Source organism: Ostrea edulis, chromosome 1 (assembly GCF_947568905.1).
Source record: "Ostrea edulis chromosome 1, xbOstEdul1.1, whole genome shotgun sequence".
NCBI lineage: Eukaryota > Metazoa > Mollusca > Bivalvia > Ostreida > Ostreidae > Ostrea > Ostrea edulis.
This window is the reverse complement of record NC_079164.1, coordinates 108,585,570-108,608,276: the sequence shown is the minus strand read 5'-3', so window position 1 is coordinate 108,608,276 and position 22,707 is coordinate 108,585,570. Positions and strand designations below refer to the sequence as shown.

The following is a 22,707-nucleotide window of genomic DNA, read 5'->3' as shown; positions in this document are numbered from 1 at the left end:
CACAGCTAAGGTCATGACAGAGTTGGGATCATGACAGAGCTAAGGTCATGACAGAGTTGGGATCATGACAGAGTTGGGATCATGACACAGCTAAGGTCATGACAGAGTTGGGATCATGACAGAGTTGGGACCAGGACAGAGTTAGGATCATGACAAAATTAGGGTCATGTTGAGGTTAAGATTGTAATGAAGTTGAGTAATGGATATAATTCAACAGCAATACTAGTCATATATGCAGAAAAATTTGGCCAAAATAAAGTATATGTGTGTTTCCTATTTCACTCCCCCAAAAATTAGGTAGGGTAGGTAGGTAAAGTATTTTACTTTACTGAAACATTTTATTTGAAATCTTAGTTTTTGATAGACTTTGAATACATGTCTATATATATTACGATTACTTTTCAAACATTTTAAAAATTAATAGTAGTCAAAATGTAAACCAGAAAAACTTGAACGCAAAAAGAAAAAAATTTTAGTTTGAAAATTGCAAATTTTAATTTTAATTTTCTATATACATTTTCTAGGGTTGGTTGCAAAAATGTAGGAAACCAGAAACACACATATATTTCATTTTGGCCTTAGTGTGCTCAACGATCACTGTTACCTTTTCTCTCCAGTGCAGAATTCCCACCAGTCCAGCTATAAATCCGCATGTCCCGAGTAAAGTAGCCCCAGTCAGCATGACCATACGACTGGGGGTCACATATAGCTTGTTCTTCCAGCTGTTACAAATATAAAGCATTGAACTGATATAACAATAATTGTAATCATGGTTCTATGTCAGGTCTCAGAATTGATTTATGTTAACATATTTTGTACACTTTGTAATTCAGGTCAAATTGCAGACGAGTTTCATTTTATTTTAGAATGTAAATCAATGTGTGCCATAAGAAAACAATTTTTACATTCAAAGTATTGTACAAATCCAAATGTGGTTAAATTTTCTGAAATAATGTCAACTACAAGTATTAAAAAATTGAGAAACCTATATTTGTTATATAACAAAAATATACAATTTAGTCTGCCCTCCATAACTCATACATAAAATCTAATTTTTTCTCTCTCTCGCTTCCTTCTTTTCTTTCCTTGTGTGAACATGATTATGTTTGTGTCTCTCTTCCCTGTATCTCTTTTCCCATTAGAATGTATCACATGTACTTGACCTCATGTACCACGTATTGTTGGTTTGAGTGAATAAAGAAACGTGAAACTTGAACCTCTTTTACAGTATATTGGGTAAATGTTGGCGTTGGAAATATATCTGGCAAATTCTTTTTAAAAAAGAAAGTTTGAAATGTCAGAGTACTATTTCTGGCAAATTTTCATTTTTACATAATTACAATTACCTATAATCTATATGAATGAATATCTAAATGCTTTTAGTTTTGGTTAATTTTTTAATTTGACCAAAACAAGAAAAAAAACATCATTTGCACTGTACCAATATGTATCGGTCAAGACACTCACTATAATGTCCACTAGATGGAATCCTACCTGTTTGGTTTATCATTGGGATATGGAATGACTATAAGCTGTGAGTTTGGAACTATGGATGACCAGGACTTTTTTCGTATACTCTGTAAGAAAAGAAATACATTGTGTTTTTTTATATTGTGTTGGGCCACAGGGGCTAAGCCCGTTTTGGGCCCAAACTCTGTGATACCATGGTATCACAGAGTTCGGGCCCATAACGGGCTTAGCCCCTGTGTGTTGGGCCAAGGCAATAAAGTTGATTACCTACAATCTGAACTCAGCGTAACACAACTTCAGATGTACATTGCCAATGGGACATTGGGTGCTAAGTTGTTTTCTTTTTAGTGAATATTGATTTACCATATATACTTGCCTATAAGTCGATTCGCGTATAAGTTGGTTGTATAGTTTTTAGGTTATTTTGGAGGGAATTGCCATTGACCCATTTATAAGTCGGTCTAACTTTTTTCAAGAATCGGTTGACAATTTCAAATCAATGCTCTAATGTTTTTACCTGTGTTTCAAATGATATTTTGAGAAATGCGCCAATATTTGATATTTTCCCCCCACAAATCAATTTCATATCTCTTATGTAATTATCTGTGTTCCAATAATATTTTGGGATATGACATCGATATTTCACTCTTTATTCTTAACAAATTAAACAGTTACTATTTTGTTTATTTCGTCCATGTTTTTGTTTTTTAAAAAATACTAAGCTATACATTACGCCGTCCAGAAAAATACTAATCTTCTTAGGACACTCCTACAAGTCGGACATAGAGTTTTGGACCAAAATTTAACTCCAAAAAATCCGAATTATAGGCGAGTATATACGGTATTTCTCTTGTGTAAAGCACTCACTGTTCCTGGAGGATTTGGGATGCCAGCCTCAATTTTGTCCACAAAGTTTGGAGTTTGACCAAGTCCAAAAACAGTAAATGGCAGTTGCAGGGGTGTATATGCAGACTGGGACATCTGAGTAGCTGAATACAACCACAAAATTTTCATCATTAAAAAACAACTGCTGCGTTTTACAAATATTTTGAAGCTTGTAATTAAGATGATGCAGAAGAATGCAAGTCAATCTATCTAAGACTAGACCCTTTGGTATGTTCATAATATGTCAGTAGATCACTACATAAGGAGATGTTTGATCCCACTGGACCAAGTACTGTATGCAGATCAAAAGATTTTAACTCATTATGCCTTTCAAGAATTGGTAATCATTTCTATTTTTCAAACAAATTAAAGTTCCCTACCTATTCCTGAGATTGTATTGCCCTCCACATTCTGTGTGGTGTACTTTACAACTGGTCCATACTGATTTACTCCATAGGGCTGTCAGAAAAATTAAATTGCAGCTATTCAGTCTTAGTACTGTAGATGTATTTAATTCGACGGAGTCATAATTTTGCAGATTATCAGTTTTGGTTTGGTTCTCAGATATGAAATTCCGCCGAGTCGCATGTGGTTTACATGAAGTCTGCTGGTATGAAATTACACAGATTTTATGTGACCACGGATTTAGCGGAAATAAATAAGTACCATGAGTAAAATAAGTATGTTTACAGTATTCAAGCAGCCTCTTATGAACTGTGATTCCAAGTAAGAAAAATCCCAAATTTGATTACGCATGTAGAACATAAGAGGATCTTTCAGGAGTTACATACATTTTCTTTTCATATCAATAATATCATGAAAATAATAATCTGTAAAAATTAGAATACAAAATGGTTTGATATACCTCTCTGTCATTTGGACAATTATCAAAACACAGTCCACTAACAACTGTAAAGGAAAAATCCACGTTATTAAAAATACAAATGCCTTCAAATATAGATAACATAATTATGAAGTTTCTCCAGGAACTTTATGTACTATGTTCATAATGAAATATATCAATGATATTAACAATAAAAGTTTGGCATTTGATATTTTATGACATGTCTGTTTATATTAATGAAATTAATGAAAGAAAATCCAATTTTTTGCAGGAAAGGCCTTAGTTATCCAATGTCTCAATGTATTTGATTAACAGGATCACAACATACCCATCATTTTGAGAAAATAAGCATCTTCAGAAAAGTCTTGCTCCAGTAAATGAGTATGATACTTTTTATCCCCACTGTATGTCGTCAGGACAATGTCTAATATACCCTGGGGAAAAAATATGCTTGAATATTTTTGATTGATGATGTTGAATTTCATATCTAGTGACATATACCTGCTCTAAAAAATATTGTATACAGAATTTCTGACAAACTTTCCTTTTTGACTCCACTGAACTTTGTCACACATTAAGAACTTTAAAAAAAAATGTGTACGTACATCTTCTCTATAGTCAAAGAATGCTGGGTACACAGCCAGGTCTGTGTTGGGATGCAGCGACACGTCCCACCTGATGCTGAACGTCCGACCCAGGCCGTTACAACTGGCTCCTTCACAGGGAATGTTCTGTAAGATGTAAGCCTTTCTGGTTGTGTTCCTTGTGAAATATGAAAAAAATCACATTTGTAATGCACATGTGTAAATATCACATAATATTCTTCCAACATTATGAGGAATATCCAAAAAGGGGTTATGAAATTTTTTGTAAGAAGAAACTTGATTTTATCAATGTTTTACATCATATCAATAATCCAGTATAAAGCACAGTGTGTGTCTAACTGTTGTATAATGCATATGCATTCTAAGGTTTGAACATATTTTCTTGCAATATTAATTACAAACATATTGCAACACAGGTCCTAAAAACTCCCTACGGTAAAGTCCTTTGGCAAATTTTGTATAATGTTTACAACTGTCATAATGAGACTTATTAATTACAAACACATTGCAACACAGGTCCTAAAAACTAAGATCACCCTCTCCCTATGGTAAAGTCCTCTGGTAAATTTTGTATAATGTTTACAACTGTCATAATGAGACTTATTCTCCCATTGCAATAACATAATACTAATAAGGGCTTCATGATTTGGCTGTCAGATGTGAATATTTTATACGCCAAGTCCTCTATCCTTTTTCCAAATGAGGATCATGGAATACTCTCCAATCTGCAAGAGCTTCTACAAAACCTAAAGTTTAAGATTTTTTTTTTTTAGAAATCCAGGCCAGATTTGGGTCATTACACATTCTTTGATCATTTGTGATCAGCTTTGCCTTAATTATGGATTGAATGCCTAACTTGTGTGTATTATGGGAATATAGAAACAATGGATGCATGGGGTAATTTGCATACTGTATCAGTGAAGTTGATTATGCAGAGATTACCTCATGTTTTCATTGTTACCCCATAATTTAAAGAAACAATACATTGATTCCTCATACATATATATCAAGGTAGTTTTTTTTCCTCTATACATGTATAATATATACACTGCATAAACGTGCATGTGTGTGTGTTTATTTAATGCCTCGTTCACACGGATGCGCATTAAATTTTACTTCGCATTAAATTTGATGCAAAGTAAAATAATGCGCATTAAATTAATTCAAATTAAATAGTGTTCACACGGCGGTAATATTTAATGCGAAGTAAAATAATGCGCATTAAATTTGTATGCATCTCTAAATTAAAGGATAGACTTTATTATTGAAAATTATTTTATAGATATTTTAATGAATATTGTGTAGATACAGAATTCATTGTTCAAAACACAAGGTCTATATTGCTGACTACTGTTGTGACGTAATTTTAATTACTAATACGTATTATAAGTCTACTATGACATCATATGGTATAAAAAAAATTAACAATGAGCGGCATATTTGTTAAAATAATAAAAAAAGAAAATCATATTTGAATCTATCACTATTCTCAAATATTTTTGTCGTATTTAAATGCAATTCCTTTTATATGCATTACTCAGTATGCCTATGCAGAGCACAGATTTACGTCTGACATTATCCAATGACATGCTGTTTGTACATGTTTTTAGTGATTTTTATCATTTTGATTAGTTTTTCACACAAAACTTACACTAACATGTATAGCTGACCACGGGTATGATGCATGTGACCCAAATTTGCCATTATGCATGCGTGTACATTTAATGCCAATTAGCTTCGCTTTGCGTTCACACGGAGCTTATGCAAAGTAAATTTAATTCGCATTAAATCGTGACGTAAATTTTAATTCAAAGTAAATTAATGCGCATTAAAATCACCATGTGAACGTGGTTCAGATTTAATTCGCATTAACTTACGTTTAATGCGAATTAATTTCTTCGTGTGAACGAGGCATTAGAGTTCATTGCAATCTTCCTGCTTTATAAAACATTTCAAATACAGTGTGTATGTTGTTTGATCCTCTTAAATTTACTTCAAATGAATATATCCAATTTCCATTCTCAGTGACCGTGTAGCGTGAGACAGCGTGGCAAGAATTCCATCGTCATCGAAAGCAAGTTTTTTTTACTTGCCAAGATGGGCAAGTGGTCTAACGCGCTGGTCACACACTGCTAGGAGATTTAGTTCGGCAGGTCATGAGTTCAACCCCAGGCAGGGCCAGAAGTGGGTGTAAATATAGGAGTTTTATCACTTGATCATCAAAGTGTCAATACAATATGAATGAAATAGCAAAAGTTTATTATGGAAAAAATATTGATGAATTTATATCTGAACTGAATGCTTCTTAATTACACATTATGACTGTAACATGAAGCAGAATAAACAAGTAGGTAAATCTGCTGACCCTAAGTATACACTTCAGTTTGTTTGAAGGAGATTCAATGAAACTGATAAACATACCCATTATTGTCTGGAGCCTGCAACACAGCTAACATATCCTGAAATCCATCCAAGTTATAATCCCCTGTCCTCAGGGTGATAGGGGCACCATCCAGACCCTTACTCAGAGGGACAAACCCCCAGGCCTGGTTTCCTGTCTTAAAATCTATTGGTAATTTCTTCCACTGACAAGGAAAAGAATACTAAAATCAAAGTCAGTACATTAACTGCCTTACAGCGAACAGTACAGGTCATAGTAAAATACCAGAGAACAAGAGTACCGCCAACGGTATATAAAATGCCCGTGAAAAGCTAATATAGGGTGTTTTTCTTTCACCATGATTTGTAGAAATTGGCTTCAGGTAGTATCAACAGGGTGTGACAAACTTTCTTTGCATCGTAAAAACAGACAAACCATGCACTCGCTATGTAATATTGGCATAAGATGCATGTGTACAAAGTTAGATGGTCCTGGTCCCAACGGTTCAGTCTGTATCCTGCTACTACGACCTTGACCTTGAGAAACAAAAGGCATCCTCACTTGGCACAAGTGTACCAAGTTTGACAGTCCTGAGATATCTCCAATTCAACATATGTACAATTAAATTAATGATCTCTTTAAATGAATTGTTGCCCTCTTTAAAAGAATTGATGTGCGCATTAATTCCTTAGACAACAGCATTGTAAATAATTAAACATATCTTCAACTGAACTAAAGAGATCATCAAACCATTTATACCGAGCTCCAAATGCAATTTTGTGAGCAATAATTCCACCACATTGATACGCGAATTAATTCAATTATAGGGTGCAATAATTGAATTGATGATATCTTCAAATAATTAAAGATATCTTGAATTATTTGAGTTTATGTTAATTTGGCACTCCATAACCTGAGATCCATAAAAATGTGTGTCAGCCAAGTAAGGGGTTAATTTAACTTACTACATCATGCATAAACTTATCGTTAATTCAAATCACTCTATAGCATGAAAGATAACAGTCAGCTTATACATTTGTTAACTATGGTGTCACTAAGCTCAGGTAATTAAAGAAAAACATAATGTTTGATACATATACTTTCCCTGTGCTCTATAAATTTTACAGCAAAATTGTTATCATTATATGTCGTGTCATCACTTTAATTTCAGATTATATTATAAAGCTTCGTTCATGTCACCAAATCGTACACAGTGAGTGAAGACAGGTGCTTGTTGTACACTTACCGGCAATACTCCATTATAACGATACACAGAGCTTTTGGCACACATATCGTCATCACAAACTGGCAGGAGAATGTCAATATTAGAATCTACAATTAAAGAAAACTTTAAACTAATTTACTATTCATTGCTGCATACACTAAATTCTGATGACTTTTGTGAATTTTTCAGTGCACAGTATCAACTTTGGGGGTCATGAAATAAAAAAAAAACTCACTTAAAAGATATAGTACTTAATATAGATTTCCTAGACATAATCCTGGTCACAGCACCAAATGCAGTATTTATAGGAGAGAGAAGAAAATCTGTGACTGGACCGGGAATCAAACCTGGGACCCCTGCATCACTAGTAAGGTGCTCTAACCACTGAGCTACCCAGGCCAATACCCACGATCCATATAGCCCTAATTACTACAGTGATTTTTAAAATCAGTTATTTTTTGTTGCTCTGAGTTTAAACTATATTTAGTAATTGAGCAATTCACATGAAACATACAAACATACTGTTAAGTGCAATAGGATTTGGAAACAAGAGCAAAGACTTATGTAGATTGGTCTCCTATATTACATGTACAAATGATTTAATAATGAAAATACCACCTTGATTTCCAAAATCAGCAAACACTGGCTGTCCCATAACTTTTTTATCTGCTAAGTCAGCCATTGAAATTTTTGATGGCGATGTTAAACGGCCACCCTGTAACAAAGTAAAAGATTTTGTTTGGTATTGTGATTTACATATTTCATGTACCTAAATGTACATGATGTAAATGAAAACCCACTTGACTGGTTATTTGTCAGAAAAATTATTAGATACTTTGTACTAAAATTTGTATTCAGTTGCTCAAAAAAATTATTAAACAAGAAATTTTTGTAAAACATACAGTATAATTTGTCCAAATCGGCCTCTGAGTACTCCGGCGCTCTGTCAATTCCGGCCACAAAATATAGTCCCTAACATTTCTTTAACAAATCCTTTATTAATAATTCCCTGTACTCCGGATACTGCGTATTCTGTATATCGGCCGGCTTACACAGTCCCAACTGCTATCAATTAACTTTAATTATCCTGTGTAAACCGGCCCCTTGATGATGCACCGCCCTAATTGTTGCGGTCAATTGTATTCGGTGTACACAAGGTCCCAACTGCTCGTAATTAACTCTAATTATCGCATTTAAACCAGCCACCCCACGATGACCAACCTGTCAGTATTCGGCCGATCACACGCAGTGTACACAAAGGGTGTCTCAAGGGAAGCCATAGGTAAGTAAAAGAGTACAACTAGCGATGAGTCGCGATCAGTTTAAAATAAAACCTGATTTTTAGGGGGTGCACTTTTCAATTATGACACCACCACGCACGAGGTAATGGCGCTCCCCCTAACGACAGAGACGAGAACTGACATTAAAAGACAAAGTTCAATTAATCTATGAATTCGATACATTCTTGGAATGAAACAAAATCGGCAACAATCCCGTTATGTTTTCCAAAAGCAGGGTTTCCCCTCGTGGACTTCTCGGAGCTCTACGGCGAGTCAGACAGTGATGATATGCAGTTAGTTAGCACAATTCGCCATGTCCGGTCGATCACTCGGCATTGCATTAGTTTCCGTTTCACAAATTGAGACAGTTGAAAGCGATACATTTACAATGAAAGCTGGGAAAGACAAATTTTAAACGAACACAACACAAACTTGACGAACGTAGATAATGTAGCACTTGATAACGGCAATGATGTAGACGAAATCGACAATTTACCAACAGAAAATTGCGCGAATAATTCCCAGATTTTAAACTGTTTAATAAAAATTGAAACTTTTTCAAATGAGCACGACAATAAAACACTGACATTTATATTTTTACATTTTGAATTCTTTTGTGATATATTAAAACGTTAGCAATCATTACACACGTATGCATAGATAGTGAATACAAGGGAAGCAACTCTCATTCTTGTCAACATTCTGCACTCCGGACTCTGTGCAAACCGGCCAATTTCTTTGGAACCACACATAGCCGGTTTAGACAGATTATACTGTATATGCCACCTCCCCATGGTGCAAAATTGAAAAGGGTTATAAACATGCATCGTTTAATTGATAGTAGTGCCAAACCAATTCAGGATATTGAGCAGACAATATCTTCCTATGTCCAGAGTGGATTGACCATGGCGAACGACAAGAAGAAGAAGAAGTAGATTGACCATATGACCTAAAATCAATAGGGGTCACCTACTCCTTATGCTGTAACAGTGTACCAAGTTTGGTATCAATGAATCAAATGATTCTTAAACAAGAGATGTTTGTAAAACACATATGCCCCCCCATGGTGCAAAATTGAAATGGGTTATACACACACATCATTTAATTGATAGTAGTATCATCAATTCTTAATATTGGGCAGACAATATCTTCCTATGTCAAGAGTGAATTGACCATGTGACCTAAAAATCAATAGGGATCATCTACTCCTTATGCTGTACCAGTGTACCCAGTTTGGTGTCAATCAAGCAAATAATTCTTAAAATATAGGAGACAATATATTACTATGTCCAGTTCAACTATTGACTTTTGACCTCAAAATCAATATGGGTCATCTTCTCCTGAAGATGTACCAGTGTACTAAGTTTGATGTCTGTCAAGCAAAAGGTTTATCAAGATATTGAGTGGACAGTATATTATATGTCCAGTTTGACCCTTGACCTTTCACCATGTGACCTCAAAATAAATAGGAGTCATCTTCTCCTGAAGATATACCAGTGTACTAAGTTTGATGTCTGTCAAGCAAAGGGTTCTCAAGATATTGAGTGGACATTATATTACTATGACCATTTTGACCCTTGACCACGTGACCTCAAAATCAATAGAGGTCATCTTCTCCTGAAGATGTACCAGTGTACCGAGTTTGATGTCTGTCAAGCGAAGGGTTCTCAAAATATTGAGCAGACATTATATTCCAATGTCCAGTTTGACCTTTGACCATGTGACCTCAAAATCAATAGGGGTCATCTTCTTCTGAAGATGTACTGGTGTACCAAGTTTGATGTCTGTCAAGCAAAGGTTTCTCTAGACATTGAATGGTCAGTATATTGCTATGCCCAGTTTGGCCCTTGACCTTTGACCATATGACCTCAAAATCAATAGGGGTCATCTACTCCTTAGGATGTACCAGTGTGCCAAGTTTGATGTCTTTTAAGCAAAGGGTTCTCAAGATATTGAGCGGACATTATATTCCTATGTCCAGAGTAGATTGACCCTTGACCTTTGACCTTTTGACCTGGGTTAGGGTTACCCTGAAAAACAATAGGGGTCCTCTTCTACTCATAACCAACCCACATATGAAATATCATTATCATCAAGTGAATGGTTCTCAAGATATTGAGCGGACATGTGGTCTACCGACCGACCAACCGACAGGTGCAAACCAATATGCCCCTCTTCTTTGAAGGGGGGGGGGGGAGGGGGGGGGGGGGCGCATAAATATAGGATATAATGTATTACTATGTTGAGTTTAACCCTTGACCTTTGACCATATATGTACCCAAATTTTATAAGGGCAATTTACTCCTTATGATGTGCCAGTCTACCAAGTTTGATGTCTATCAAACAAAGGGTTCTCAAGATATTGAATGGACAGTATATTCCTAAGTCCAGTCTGACCCTTGACCTTTGACCATGTGACTTCAAAATCAATAGGGGTCATCTACTCTTTACGATGTACCAGTGAAGCAACTTTGATGTCTGTCGAGCAAAGGGTTCTCAAGATATTGAAAGGACAGTATATTTCTATGTCCAGATTGAACCTTGACCTTTGAATTCAAAATCAATAGGGTTCATCTATTCCTAAAGATGTACCAGTGTACCAAGTTTGATGTCTGTAGAGCAAAACGTTCCCAAGATATTGATGTAGGACAGTATTTTCCTATATCCAGTTTGATCCTTGACCTTTGACCATGTGACCCTAAAATCAATAGGGGTTATCTACTCCTGAAAATGTACCAGTTGATCAAGTTTCATATCTGTCAAGCAAAGGGTTTTCTAAACATCGAGTGGTCAGTATATTTCTATGTCTAGTTTGACCTTTGATCATGTGACCTCAAAATCAATAGGGGTCATCTACTGCTCACAATGTATCAGTATACCAAGTTTAATGTCTGTCAAGGAAAGGTTTCTCAAGATACTCATAACCAATCCACATATGAAATATCAAACGGTGAAGTGAATGCTTCTCAAGATATAATGGACAACACGTGGTCTATCGACGGACATACCGACCAACACGTGCAAAGCAATATGCTCCTCCTTCTTGAAGGGGGGTATAAAAATATGGTATTTGGTTGTTTAAAGTTATGCAACTCTTAACAGAAAATTAAAATCACTAACTTTAAATCTAGATAGACATAAAATCCATTTAAGGATCCTTTTAGCAATGAGCTTAGTATTTGTTTATATAGTGCAAATCAGGAGATAATGGCATTTAATCATCACCCTACAGGTAATGGATTACTATGGAAATTTTAATGAGTCTACCATGGGTGTAAAACTGCCATGTAATTGGCAAAATGCCCAAATTAAATTTTCCTACCTTACTCATCCACACTTCTAGCTGCCTTTCGCCATCACTCTCTGTCATCACACATAGATCTGCAAAATACAATGGATGTAAATATTGTGTCAAAGAAATATATATGTTAAGGGCCTAATTTGGCCCCTAAAAAATGAAAATTTTGAAGATTTTAAATAGCTACTATACTTTCTTAAAACTTAAATTACTGTGTGACAAAATTCTTATATTCCTTGTTAATTCTGGAAATGCTATACATTAGTTTACATAAACTTCGTATTACCACCATGTGAATGCTATATAATTCAAAGTTATCTAATGCACATTATTTTACATGTGCATCTGTGTGAACAGGGCATTAATTTACACATACCATGTACATACAATGTCATAATGCCACTATGCTCACTTTTCATCATGCATTTCCACCACAATTATCAGCTTTTGAAATTTTGGATTTCTAACTTTCACAAAATGCATACTGCTAATCAAGAGGCCCACAGGCCTTATACACATATCAACATATCAACACATCAACACTTTGCTAATGTTATATTAAGGTAGTACTCTACATCATCATAATGGCTGACTTCCTTTAAAAACATGGATGAAAAAATTGATATCAGCAATATTTGACTTTTCCTTTTCCATTTAAATACCTAGCCGAGTAGCTCAGTAGGTTAGAATACCGACTGCTGAACTGTAGGTCGCATGTTCGAGTCCAGCAGGGGTTTTAAATTTTTTCCAAATAACCTTCTACTAAAACTGTATTTTTTGACAAAATAAAATAAATTTGAAAAATTTCAATTTCAAAATATTGTTGTACATATCCTCCACTTTTCATCTACATCAAATTTCTCTGGTGTAGCATACCTCCTTAACACTATGACGCTTTTGCACCTGTTCTAGAGTCAGAACCGTGGAGTTGCAAAATTCACAATTTTGGTACATCTCTATCTGCTTTTCTTTAATATGCATTCAGTTTCTATATGATATCAGCAAAATTAAAAGATGTCTTTCAAATGATAAAAACATTTAATCACTATGACCATTTTGGTCCCACCCTGGAACTAAAACCCCTACCCTTAGGATCATGAAATTTACAATTTTGGGAATGGGCTACACTAGCATTCAATAAGATATTATTTAAATGTTTTACACATAAACACTATATGCAAAGTTTGGCCCTCAAGTCAGAACCTCTACCCTGGGGATCACGAAATTTACAATGTTGATAGACACCTTCTTGTTCTATATGACTATATATTTAGTTTAATTTCTTACAGATAAACAGTTGTACTCGAGCAAATGATCATTGGTCAATTTGTGGCATTTCTGCCCAAACTCTAAGGCCACAAGGGTGCATCAGTCCTAGAATTTACAATTTATGTTCCCCTTGCACCACTGAAAATATATGGAAGGCTAGTTATCAAGAACAAGAGGTCCATGGGCCACATCACACACCTGAGTGTCATTGACCCTGCCATTGTTCAGCTGTTATAATTTGTAAATGATTTTTTTTATTTAAATGAAAAATGTTGACCCTATATTGTGGCCTCAACCTAACCTCAAAGGATTATAAAATAACTGAGAATAGATACACATAACACAGAGATGCATTAACACCAATATGACTAACACGATCTTGCTGTTCTGGATAAGACCAACGTCTCAAGGTCGTAGATCATGGTATAATATGAAGACCTTGGCATAAGAAATCTACATAGAGAATATCAAAGCTCCATCTTAAACAGTTCAGGAGGTTTTAAATAGGTAAGATTTTTATTAAAAGTAAGTCAACCTTTCAGGTCAAAGGGTCAATAATAATTATCAATAATAATGATTGGTTTTTATATAGCACTTTTTCTGGTGTATGCTGCTCAAAGCGCTTTACAATGCATTATTACCCTGGCAGACCTTATATCAATCTAGAACTTTCTCAGCCTCCTAGGAAGCATACAGTGCAAGCTGCCATTACAAGTGCTAGAGCACTAACATTCTAACAATATCTTTCACTGTCTATAGCCAGGTACCCCTTTTACACTTGGGTGGAGTGAGGAAATTCATGTAAAGTGCCTTTCCCAAGGACACAACGTCGGCCCTGCCCTGGCCAGGACTCGAATCCAGGACCTTTCGGTCGAGAGTCTGACGGCCTAACCACTAGGCCACCGAAGCATATCAAGGTCTTGTCATAAAAAATATAAAAGTTTTACCTTAAATTGTTCAGGATATATTGATTATGTCAGGTTTTTAAAGAAAGTAGGTCAAGGGCACAAGATCAAATACGATTGTATCACAAGGTCTTGTCATAAAGAATCTATATACAAAATATGAAAGCCCCACCTAGAATGCTTCTGAAGATATTTATCAGGTTACATTCTCTTAAAAGTAGGTCAAATTTCAAGGTCATAGTTTGAAATAAATGGCCTTGCCATAAGAAATCTATATACAAAATATGAAACATCTACCTTGAATATTTTAGAAGATATTGAATAGGTCAGATATTCAAAAAGTTGGTCCAATATTAAAAGGTCAAGGTCACAAAGTCAAACTTCACGAATGTATAGTTCTTGGCCCTGTGGTTCTTACGAGGAAAATTTTCCCTATATACTTGCATGTAAAACTTTGATCCCATATTGTGACCCCATCCTTCCCCTGGAGGCCATGATTTAAACAAACATGAATATGTACTATGTCAGGAAGTTTTCATGTCAATTTCAAGTTTCCTGGCCCAGTGATTTTTGAGAAAAAGATTTCTAAATGATCCCATCCTATTTTTGCATTTTTGTGGATTATCTCCCCTGGGAGAAGGGTGTTGCCCATTATTTGGACTAACTTGAATCCCTTTCATCCAAAGATGCTTTTTGCAAAATTTGGATGAAATTGGCCCAGTGGTTCTGAAGAAGAAGTTGAAAATGTGACAAGTTTACAGACAGACAGATGAAGGATGATCAAATTCAGGTGAGCTAAAAAATTAAAGATGTTTAATTGTTAATGAATGACAGAAAATGCATGACAACAGACACAAACCAATTGCAATAGGTCACCTATTGACGAATCATGTGACCTGAAAACAATGATATATTTTGTCAAATATGTATGAAAAACTGACAGATTTTCTAAAGGTTCACTATGTATTTCCATTTTAAGTTAAAGATCCAAATTGTGGAAATGTGTAATTTACCATTGTGTATTGTATTTCAACTAGTTATGGTCAGCTTCTAATTTACTATCAGAAAGAAAATGTCCATCTGTGTATGACATCTTTATCAACAGTATATTTCACATGGTGATACAGAGATATATTTCACATGGTGATACAGAGATGGAGTATGACATCTATATCAGCAGTATATTTCACATGGTGATACAGAGATATATTTCACATGGTAATACAGAGATGGTGTATGACATCTTTATCAGCAGTATATTTCACATGGTGATACAGAGATATATTTCACATGGTGATACAGAGATGGAGTATGACATCTATATCAGCAGTATATTTCACATGGTGATACAGAGATATATTTCACATGGTAATACAGAGATGGTGTATGACATCTTTATCAGCAGTATATTTCACATGGTGATACAGAGATATATTTCACATGGTGATACAGAGATGGTGTATGACATCTTTATCAGCAGTATATTTCACATGGTGATACAGAGATATATTTCACATGGTGATACAGAGATGGTGTATGACATCTTTATCAGCAGTATATTTCACATGGTGATACAGAGATATATTTCACATGGTGATACAGAGATGGTGTATGACATCTTTATCAGCAGTATATTTCACATGGTGATACAGAGATATATTTCACATGGTGATACAGAGATGGTGTATGACATCTTTATCAACAGTATATTTCACATGGTGATACAGAGATGATGTATGACATCTTTATCAACAGTATATTTCACATGGTGATACAGAGATGGCGATAACTGGCACCAGGTGATGATTGGTACTCACTCAGTATATTTACAGAAATGAAATGTGCACTTTTTTTTTCAAACCCCCAAAATTGGGAAAAGTGACAATATTTAAACCACTAGCAGTTTTTCTATAAATAATACTTATCAGAAATTGGCAGCACACATGCATTTACTCTTCAACGAAATAAAGTACTACTCCCCACCCCCACTCCCCATCCCCCCGGCAATTTTTTTTCTTCAAGTGGCCAAATTAAGCCCACACCATATATAGTCCTTTGTAGATTTTAATTATAATGTACATGAATGGCTTTTCTCAAAATAACAATTTATTAGAAATAGTAATTTATCATATCTTTAAGTGTCATACCTGCCACTAAGTCATTGTTAAGGTCCACAAATGCCCCAGCTGTAGGATGAGTTAGTGCTGAAAGGTTCCCTACAACAGTCTCTTCTGTGTAATTCTTTTTATTCTGACTGTAAGTAAACAAACATACATATTCACAAATATTGAAGAAATCCAACTTTCATTTTATATTATGGAAGATGCAAAAATGTGCAAAGCATAAACTAACAATGGAGTAAATAGGTTGAAACCAAAATCAAACACTACAATTGCAATTTGCAAGTTTGGATGAAATCCTTACTGAAAGATCCAGTAATGGCGGACACCCTGTGCATTCTCCCCAACTAGATCAGGAATCATGTCGCCATTGACACTGTCAAATAAAATGTAGAATTCAGTCATTGAATTCAGCATACACAAATATTCTCCAAGGAGCACAACATGTAATCTGTGAGATACTAAAAACGTTATGATGTACTATATTCTCATATATTACTAATGCAAAGCACAGCAAATATCATGTCAGAGTCAGTAGAATTATCTTCTTGTCATTTGTCAAGGTAAATGTATTGTCCACTTTAGTATCAAGCTTACAGAATGATAAAAGGCATCTGTCAGAATATCACAATAAAATGTAACTGTAAACACCACATATTCTGTTATGAATAAACTTACTCCAGTACTAATGGTTGATCCTTCAATTCTTCACTGATGCACAGTTTATCTGTTTGAACTAAAAACAATATGTTCATATAAACACAATCGATGTCACTTTACAAACAATCAATTTCATCACTATGATCACCTTCACATCAAGTGCAGTACCAGCTATCAACAATGAACTTGAATGGAAATCCGTCCGAATTTAAAACTTCAATTTAGGATGGTTTTTCATTTTCCCATCATTTTTCATGATGGATGACACATCAACTTCAAACCTTTTTATGGCATGTCAAACATTGCAATATTTGATCTTTTCCATTTGTAATGTATATAAATGGGGGTTTTGTATTGTATAACTTCCATTTTATTGTATAATTTTTCATATGTATTGTATCCAAAATACAGGATTATAAGAAGCGTAAACTGCACCAAGTTACATTATATCGTATAACACAGGTCAAAATTAGCTTCATTCCTTAATGAAAGATATACACTACAAATGAAAAATATACACTACAAATGAAAGATAGACACTACAAATTAAAAATATACACAACAAATGAAAGATATACACAACAAATGAAAGATATACACAACAAATGAAAAATATACACTACAAATGAAAAATTATCCAATACAATTAAAAAATTTACAGAACAAATGAAAATGGATTTATGTTTTTATGTGCCATATTTGAGAGGTGCAAGTTATATGCATGAATATGACACAGCAGGGTGTTATCATAAGTATTCCTTCATACCTAGACTTCCCGTGGACGGCGATCCCCAATACACGCAGCCATTCACTGCAGACGTTAGCGACTTTACTACATTTTGGGTTGTTACAAACAAGTCCATTTGTGTATCGCCATTGAAATCAGCTGGCACAATACTAGTAAACACAACATCAGGTACTGTCTTCAGCAGGACTCGCTCCTCAAATTTAAATTCAGATGACGTTCTATCTGAAGTTGCAGAGAATAGTTTGATGGTTTTACCTGAAATTAAATAAACATACATATGGTGATAGTTGACTAGAACTGATAATAATTATACTAAGACCATTGTGAATAGTTTATCAATTAAAGTTCTACAGTAAGATCTGGCACCTGCAACTCAAAACAATCAAGTTCAAAACTCACCCCACCCCACCCCCTCCAATCCATACCACAATTCAGATTTGTGGAAAACAGCTGATCATGCTGGTAAAACTGATGTAAAATGGAAATGTCTGACACAATAAAATGATAAATACATCTGTACAAATACATAAATAAACAAGAGGTCCATCATGGCCATAAGCTACAATGCTCACCTGAGAAGTTTTCTTATGTACATGTATTCCTATATATAAACCCTCAGGATACTTTACAATGGCCCCACCATGGCTTTCATGGTCCTGGTTTGAACAAATCTGAATCTTTACTACATGAAAATTCCAGCTTCCATATTGATTTGACACTGTATGTTCATGGTTTGGTGAGAAGATTTGAGTAATTTTCCTTTATTACATTTCTACATAAACTTTCATCATCACTAGCTATGCTTACAGCCCTATCTCATACCATAGCTGTATAATCAGCAGAATCGGATGTGTGACGGTTCAGGAGTTGGCATATGTGACAGTTCGGGATTTGGCGCTGACAGTCTGCAGCAAGCAATTAAAAAAATTGTGACAATGCACCATTCAACATTTAGCCCTCATCACCACTTTAGTGGCAATGCACTACATAAGGGTCTGGTTAGGGTTAGGTTAGAGTTTATGGGCAAAAAAAAGGTTTACTGACCAATCCTTGAATAATAATTAACTCCTGAACCGTCGTTAACAAACACTTGAACCATCATCACCGAACTCCCAAACCGTCGCATCAGGTAAAAAGTCGCACCCAAACTGCCGCGTACCCAAACTGTTGGTAATTCAGCGAAACCCTAAATTTTTATGAATAATTATGAAATGACACAATCAGTTATTGACCAATCACAGTCATGATAACAAATTTCAATATTTATTGGCTTCATCCATTGGTAAAACATGTAGCGTTTGTTTACAAATAATAAAAGACAAAAAAAGCTTTACAGAACACTACCTAAAGACAATACAAGTATATAGCTATATCAAATGAAATCCGCCTTAACAAATGAGGCTACGCTTGCAAATTCTGTATCAATACATTTATTGTGTCAGTTTTTCCCAATCGGCAATCCTAAGATTATCTATGAACCATGCGATGATCTCCAAAACTTTTTTTTTTTTCATCCAAAAAAAATTGTGGGAGCTTGATATATGATCATAAATATTCACAGTCGAGGGTTTTCTTATAATCATACAACCACGGCTATGATGTAGTGTGAACAGAGACAATAGGCATGGTTTGCGATGATGAAAACTTTTATGTATTCTCTATGCCTGCCCTGGTCGCTATGTGGTTATGAATTGATCACACTTATATCTGTACTATAAAGTTTTCACTCAATACGTGTAGTTGGGTCTTCTGCTTCATTTTTTTTTTTTTTTTGTGAAGATGTTTTAAACATGTTGAAGTTTTAACCAAAAAAACTTGCAAGCAAAATAGGTGTGTTATCTAGATTACGTACATTTTTGTCAACTGAATTATTACTGAAAATTTTTAACACAATTGTTTTTCCTCATTTTAACTACTGTTGTACTGTTTGGGGCAATATGGAAAACAAGGACGGTCTTTGCAAATTATGCAAACTTCAAAAGTGAGCTGCTAGAGTGATTTTAAATAGAAATTTTAATACACCTACAAAAGAAATGATACAGCAACTTTGATGGATGCCTCTGTCAGACTATTTTATATATAGAACTATCATTCTTATCTTCAAAGTTTTACATAGTCTAACCCCCGAGTATTTCGATGTTTTTCAGTATGTTCATGAAATTAGCAGTAGATCTACCAGATTAAGTCAAAGTAATTCATTATATATCCAGAGAGCAAAGACACAATATTTTAGAAGATCTTTTACAATTTACGCAGTTATGGAATAATATGCCAGAATTTTTAAAATATTGCCCAACATTGGAAACTTTTAAATCCACTTATCTTAGACATTTTTTCTTTCGGGAAATTAAAACCATATAGATTTGTTTTTGATTATTTTCAGTTTTATTTTTATTTGTTTATTTATTTATTTTGTTTTATTTTCAGTTTTAAATATGTAATATTTAATATACATTAAACATGTATGTATACAACATACCTTCATATACTATTTTATATTGTATCTGTATAATACTGCTGTCTGTATATATGTTTTCAGGACCACAATGTAAGCTAGTTTTAAACTAATTGTGCTATCCTGTTTAAATAAAGGACATTATTATTATTATTATTAAACATTTCACCCTACTTTTACTATTTCCCACTAAAATCATACATTTCATTTGCAAAAGAATACTTTATATCAAGTTTGGTAAAAATCAACCAGTAGTTCAGGAAAAGAAGTGAAAAGTTAGAGGCAATGATGGCAACAAAAACAGTACATGTATAAAATAGTGAGTAGCGATTATTGGTATACATCAAATGCCATATATTTTATATATCTCATTAATTTCAATTTTTTAAGTTACTATTAAAATATTTGTCCTCTCTTTATACATCACCAATTACAAGGATCGGGAAACTCTCCATATAAAGTATTAGGAATGACATGTAAGATAGCCAATATCGCTACTCGCTATTTATAGTTCACTAACTGATAGTTTTCTGACTACAAATCCTCTAAATTGTGATACCAATCTTCATGAAATTTCACATGTGACTAAATGACATACAGATGAACATATACTGAGGTAATTTCAGTACCTTTCTAAGTAATTTTTGTCAATACGGGACTTTCGAGATACGGATCCACTCTGACTTTTATCACGTGTTGAACGTAATTTGTTGGGCATATCATTTCCGGATTACAATAACAACAAAGTAAACAAGCATGAAATACCTCAATTACTATCAAATTACTGCAACAAAATGCTATTTTTCAAAAAAAGAAATCACTACAACCATTTATAGGAAAATGCAACTGATTAAATTACACATAGATATATATATATAAATATACATTAAACTATACATTTTTGTAAGGCTTCTGAAGATGTTATGAAAGCGCTAAAGCTTTATGGAGGATTTCTGTGTTTTCTTTTCATATCTTTTAAATATATATATACATATATATATATATATATAAAGCACTAAATAATCACAACTAGGTACTGAAAATTTTCGCCCCAGCCCGGGGTCGAACCAGCGACCTGCGGCACCCACCGCCTAGCAAGACTGTCAAACCAGTGCGTAAGTCCACTCGGCCACAACGACTTCCCTATATATATATATATATATATTTATAAAAGTACTGAATAGGCCACGACACTGTTGGTTATTTAAAACTCAAATTTTCAATGCAACCCGTGTCTTTAATTATCAAGAGACATATATTACATAAACAAATAACACGCAAAAACGACAAGTATCGATAAACTACATTGATGACAAGAGTGATATACTGTTGTACTGAGTGATAAAAATGGCGGTGGTTTCGTTGTAAAGCGTGTTTACTGACTATGGTTTAGAGAGTTTGTACCATGGTCGGGTCGGGATGAAAATAGAATTATTCTTGAAAATTACAGAAATCAGATAAATTTAGAGGGAAAACTTACAAAACAATGTGATTATGGAATAAAATGGTGGGAAGATAATGATATGGAGTGATTAAGTTCAAAACAATATTAGATAGTCCGTACCATTGATGATTCGGATATGGTGAACAGCGAAAAATAATGATTGCCATTTATATATATATATATATATATATATATATATATATATATATATATGAGTTGGTGAGGAAAACAAAATCAGGGAATATCTTAAGGATATAGGTAAAACTTCACGCCTTCCATCCCAGGACATGCATCTAAATGCGCCTTTTTCCTTCCATCTAATTTATAACCAGGTACTAAGCACCAATGCAATGGTGACTTGAATCGTCATTGTGGGACTGCGCATAGCTCTTTACGGACCGTCTGCTAGCAAACTTCCAGTTGTAGCGATGTCACTTTGCCCTACAATTGCTTACTATCATGTGACCGCGGTGTATAAACGTCAAGTCTAATCTGTCGTTCCAGCACATCCTGAAAGTTTCTGTATTCGTGGGTAATTTAAGTGAATGGCAGTAATTTCAGTGATTTTATGCACCTGTTAGCACTGATATCATTAGCATTACGAAAAATTTTGATATTTATGACATATTGTCATATCTTAAGGAAAAAATACTATTAAACGCTCTTCATTTAACAAAACGTCATGCTAGTGAAATGTCCTTCAACAAGATATTTTGTAAACTGATACAGTACGTTGTTACGGCAGTATCGTCACAGGAGTTTGAAATTTTATCAATAAAGTCAATAAAATTCACATGATTGACCAAGCCATGAGCTATGTGTTAGCATAGCGAACAGGAATGAAACGCCGTTTTGGAGAAATCTCGAGTTTCGCTTTGAACCGCCGCGCAATTAATATAACTCGTCAGTATTTATCACTAACAACATTTGCCTACTTAAATTTGCCTCCTAACCCCAGTATCCACTTTATTCGATTCCGTGTAAACATTGACTTTACCGAGGACCCATTGTAATACGTCACATTCACTCCGGGCCTGACATTTTAGTATTCCTTATAATTTCAAGTTTAAAAAAAATAATAAAATGCTATTAATCCTTCCACATATATTTTTAATCAAA

At 34.5% G+C, this 22,707-nt stretch overlaps 1 protein-coding gene across 1 annotated transcript in view; it reads right to left on the bottom strand.

Annotated features, from left to right (window-relative positions):
• LOC125666694 (T-cell immunomodulatory protein-like) overlaps positions 1-22,707 on the bottom strand; it is a 29,971-nt gene that overhangs the window by 6,195 nt on the left and 1,069 nt on the right. The window contains exons 2-16 of the mRNA XM_048899910.2: positions 17,708-17,944; positions 16,960-17,017; positions 16,586-16,657; positions 16,309-16,415; positions 12,012-12,070; positions 8,028-8,124; positions 7,431-7,516; positions 6,226-6,389; positions 3,805-3,961; positions 3,528-3,633; positions 3,221-3,264; positions 2,736-2,814; positions 2,338-2,459; positions 1,495-1,577; positions 605-722 (exon numbers count right to left, since the gene is read on the bottom strand). Of these exons, the coding sequence (XP_048755867.2) occupies positions 605-722; positions 1,495-1,577; positions 2,338-2,459; positions 2,736-2,814; positions 3,221-3,264; positions 3,528-3,633; positions 3,805-3,961; positions 6,226-6,389; positions 7,431-7,516; positions 8,028-8,124; positions 12,012-12,070; positions 16,309-16,415; positions 16,586-16,657; positions 16,960-17,017; positions 17,708-17,944 (1,589 nt within the window). The remainder of the gene's footprint in view (positions 1-604; positions 723-1,494; positions 1,578-2,337; positions 2,460-2,735; positions 2,815-3,220; positions 3,265-3,527; positions 3,634-3,804; positions 3,962-6,225; positions 6,390-7,430; positions 7,517-8,027; positions 8,125-12,011; positions 12,071-16,308; positions 16,416-16,585; positions 16,658-16,959; positions 17,018-17,707; positions 17,945-22,707) is intronic.